Raw genomic sequence first — 3912 nt, forward strand, 5'->3', positions numbered from 1 at the left:
TCAGTATAACTTATATGTTGTTTTTCCCATCATATGTTGCTTTGTATTTTGTTCAGGCTTAAGCAAGATGATATAACATTTAGGGGCAAAAATGCAGATTAATAAGCCAACACTTGAGAATAAAATGGCAAATATCTCCACAGCTACTGTAAATTTCCCAGGAGAACTAACATAAGCTGGAATAAATGTTATCCATACGGCACAGAATATTAACATACTGAATGTGATGAATTTGGCTTCATTGAAGTTATCAGGCAGCGTGCGAGCCAGAAAAGCTAGAATGAAGCACATAACAGCCAACAGGCCAATATAACCCAGAACAGCCCAGAATCCTATAGTGGAACCCAGACTGCACTCGAGAATGATCTTTTCCTTGTAATAGTTCATATTTTTTTGGGGAAATGGGGGAGATATTGTCAGCCATAGAACACAGATTAGAAGTTGTATGAGTGTAAAGGCAAGAACACTGAGTCGTTGTTGTGAAGGCCCAAACCATTTCATGACATTACTTCCTGGAACTGTGGCCTTGAAGGCCATTAACACCACTATTGTTTTCCCCAGAACACAGGAGATACAGAGGACAAAAGTGATTCCAAACGCTGTGTGACGCAACATACAGGACCACTCAGTGGGCCGACCAATAAAAGTAAGTGAACAGAGGAAACACAGAGTCAATGAGAAGAGCAGCAAGAAGCTCAGCTCTGAGTTGTTGGCCTTTACTATGGGCGTTTCCTTCTTACTGTAAAACAGGATGGCCACCACTGCAGTTAATCCTACTCCAAACAGTGAGAAAAAGACTAGCATTATACCCATAAATTCTGTGAATGACAGAAACTCTACAGCTTTTAACACACATTTATTTTTCTCAGCATTAGACCAGTATTCCCCTGGACACTTCTTGCAGTTATTTGAATCTGGAAAGGAAGTTGTGTTTACTATAGTTAGAGATACAGTGAAAGATATTTTATTTATGAACTCCGTTGATAAAAAACTGTAGCCTGAAGAGTAAAAGAAAAACACAAAAAGAGCAACTAGCCAACTTTCTTTGGACCATTGAGATGGGCTGAATATTACCTGTCTCATTACTGATTTCTCCATCTGCACATGGGATACAGTCATAACAGCAGACAGGTCTTCCTTTCAGTGCAGCCTTCCTGGTGCCTGGAGGACAGCTCTCACTACAAACAGAGTGTGGCTTCTATATATAAAAATACAATAATTTGGACAAAGTTATTAAATGATTCTGATTCTGAAGAATGAAGATAAATAGGTACATCGGATTATTATTCAAGTCAGATTTATTTATTTAATTTTTGATAAAAAAAAAAACTGGCTATTTAATGAACTCTGCAGTTGTATTTCTGCTTTATCAAGGTTCATTTTCACTTACACATTTGTCACATTATTTTATTTTTTATTTTTTTATTTTTTACATTTTTTTTCTTCTACATTTTCTGTCCTGAACTAATGAACGTGATGTAGATATTTGAAAAGCGTTGGATGATAATACTTTATTTTATAATGAATCTACCATTATAAATGTCATCCTTTTTAATGTCCTTCAATTATGTCTTAGATGTCAGTACTAGCAGTTGCCTATTTTTAGATTTTGACATTATGGTAACCATTTTAAACATTGAACAAAAAAGTGTCGCTTGCCTTTAGGTGTCCTCCAGCCCAGGTTATATTTTCAGTGTTAACCACAAAGCGCTGGTCAGTGGGCAGTGAGGCATCATAGTATCCTACTGGTTTAAACTGAATTGATCCACCAGAGTCCTGCTGCCAGTTCACAACTTCATATTGGGCTACTGTGGCACCAGTGCTGTCAAACCACACACGATCTCCCATCTTTACGGTGAAATTTACCTTTTTCAAAGACTCAACCACCTAGTAAAAAGACAAATTAGCTTTTATTGAGAAAATAATTGTCACCCTGAAATAATTATTTATTTGACATCACTGTTTAGCTCTGTTACCTGCTGTGGTTGTATTGTCAGGTCTTTCCCACAAACTTCTGGTTCTTTGCACCTCAGTAGACTGTGTAGTGAATTAGCTACAGCATAAACAGCTTTATAGACATGGCTTGAAAATCTGTGTTCAGGCACATCTTCATTGTAATTTTTCAGCGCAAGTAGATCCTGATATCTTCTGCATTTTAAATCAACCTGAGAATAATTTCCTTGACTCTGTGAGCATGGAAAAGCTGTGTCCCAGAATGATTTTATAACATAATCTGCAAAGCCTTCAATATTGATTTTTCTCACTGCAAACCCCAGTGACCCTCCCAGCACATGAAAGGTTTTTGGCGTGATTAAACTCTTTGAAGTTATCCACCCCTCCACACCGACCATTTGGAGACCAGTAATGTTCTGAATACTCAACTGATCAATAAGTAAGCCCATCTCAAGAAATGAAACAAATGCAACAATCACTTTTGCAGTGCTTTTTTTAATTGTGTCTACCACTTGTTTGAGTTTTTCTGGCTCTGTTCGATAGAATTTCACAGAGTACTCCACACAGATCCCCTCCTTCTGTGCTGCATTTAGAAATATGGCCATTCCATTGTTTCCATAGTCATTGTCACTGTTCACAGCTCCTACCCAAGACCAGCCAAAGTGCTTGACTATGTATGCTAGGGCTCTGCCTTGGTGGTAATCACTAGCAATAGTCCTGAAGAATGAGGGGTGATCTTTCCTATTACTGAGACATTCACAGGAGGCTGCATGACTTATCTGAAAGAAAGAAAGAAAGAAAGAAAGAAAGAAAGAAAGAAAGAAAGAAAGAAAGAAAGAAAGAAAGAAAGAAAGAAAGTTTTACTGTATACTGATCTTGTCATACTTTTTTTAAAATTTCAACTTACCACTGGAATTTTAAAAGGTCCTGTAGTTCTGGAAAGAATCACTGTGGCAGACGACTCTGTTTCTCCAATGATGGCTTGTATAGGAGACCCTTGTCCATTGCATCTGTTCCCTGCTATAAACCCTGGTCCATTCATCAGTCCCATTGTTGCACTCATAGAAGACATTCTTGAACTACATGTATCATAAATTGAGTAGCCTATAGAAATATTTGGGAGTAAACTTTCGCTTCTATTAATCTCCTCAATGGCAAAGATCATGATTTGAGCCAGACGGAAATCTCTGAGATTCACACTGTGAAAGCATGAAACAGTAAGTATCAACTAAAATAAACAAACAAATAAACAAACAAACCGATAAAGACAGTGGCAAAGGAATGGACATACATGTACACTATCTAAATTTCACATGACATAACAAACCTGGAGCATGATAGAAGCAGAGGTTTTTGTGTAAACTCAAATGAAGGTAATGGCTCTATGCTGTGGATTGGAAAAAGTGCCCCAATAGTAACGTCTCCATCCTTAAAAAATAGCGGGTACTTTGGGTCTCCCATCATTCGACAAGGAATGTCACCTGTCTTTGCATGAAGCAGACTAAAAAGCAAGAGTGTGTAAAGAACGAGAAGCATTTCTAAAGATTGAGCTCAACTACAGCTGCCAAATGTATTTGACCTGATACAGTATTCACACTTTTATAGACATAATTATTATGGATGAATGATTGTAAACATAGCCAATGACCTCATAGGTCACATGAGACAGGTCAATCATAGGTGGAATAGAGGCAAGTTCATTTTACAGTGTCTAATCTTCATAAACACTGTCAGAATGCAGTTGATTTTATAACTGTGGATATTGGATCATTAAAGTTAATGCTGTGCGCTCAGAATTGCATTACCTGTTTGTTTTTTAGTTTTTTGTTTTCTTTAAACGCCTTGCCATTTAATAGCTCTAACATACTTTTATTTGTTTTTTTTTTTTTTATTATCCACACCCGAATATGCACTTGGTTGATTGATATATATATATATATATATATATATATATATATA

At 36.9% G+C, this 3912-nt stretch overlaps 1 protein-coding gene across 1 annotated transcript; it reads right to left on the reverse strand.

Annotated features, from left to right (window-relative positions):
• Positions 1-3504, reverse strand: LOC137043185 (extracellular calcium-sensing receptor-like). The gene is made up of 6 exons (XM_067419359.1): positions 3281-3504; positions 2861-3152; positions 1977-2732; positions 1660-1887; positions 1075-1198; positions 1-914 (listed from the first exon to the last, which is right to left on the reverse strand). Exons 1-6 carry the CDS (start codon positions 3487-3489, stop codon positions 1-3), a joined length of 2523 nt encoding a protein of 840 aa, XP_067275460.1. The 5' UTR covers positions 3490-3504.
• Positions 3505-3912: the final 408 nt, after the last annotated feature.

Source organism: Pseudorasbora parva, chromosome 16, assembly GCF_024679245.1.
Source record: "Pseudorasbora parva isolate DD20220531a chromosome 16, ASM2467924v1, whole genome shotgun sequence".
Classification (NCBI taxonomy): Eukaryota; Metazoa; Chordata; class Actinopteri; order Cypriniformes; family Gobionidae; genus Pseudorasbora; species Pseudorasbora parva.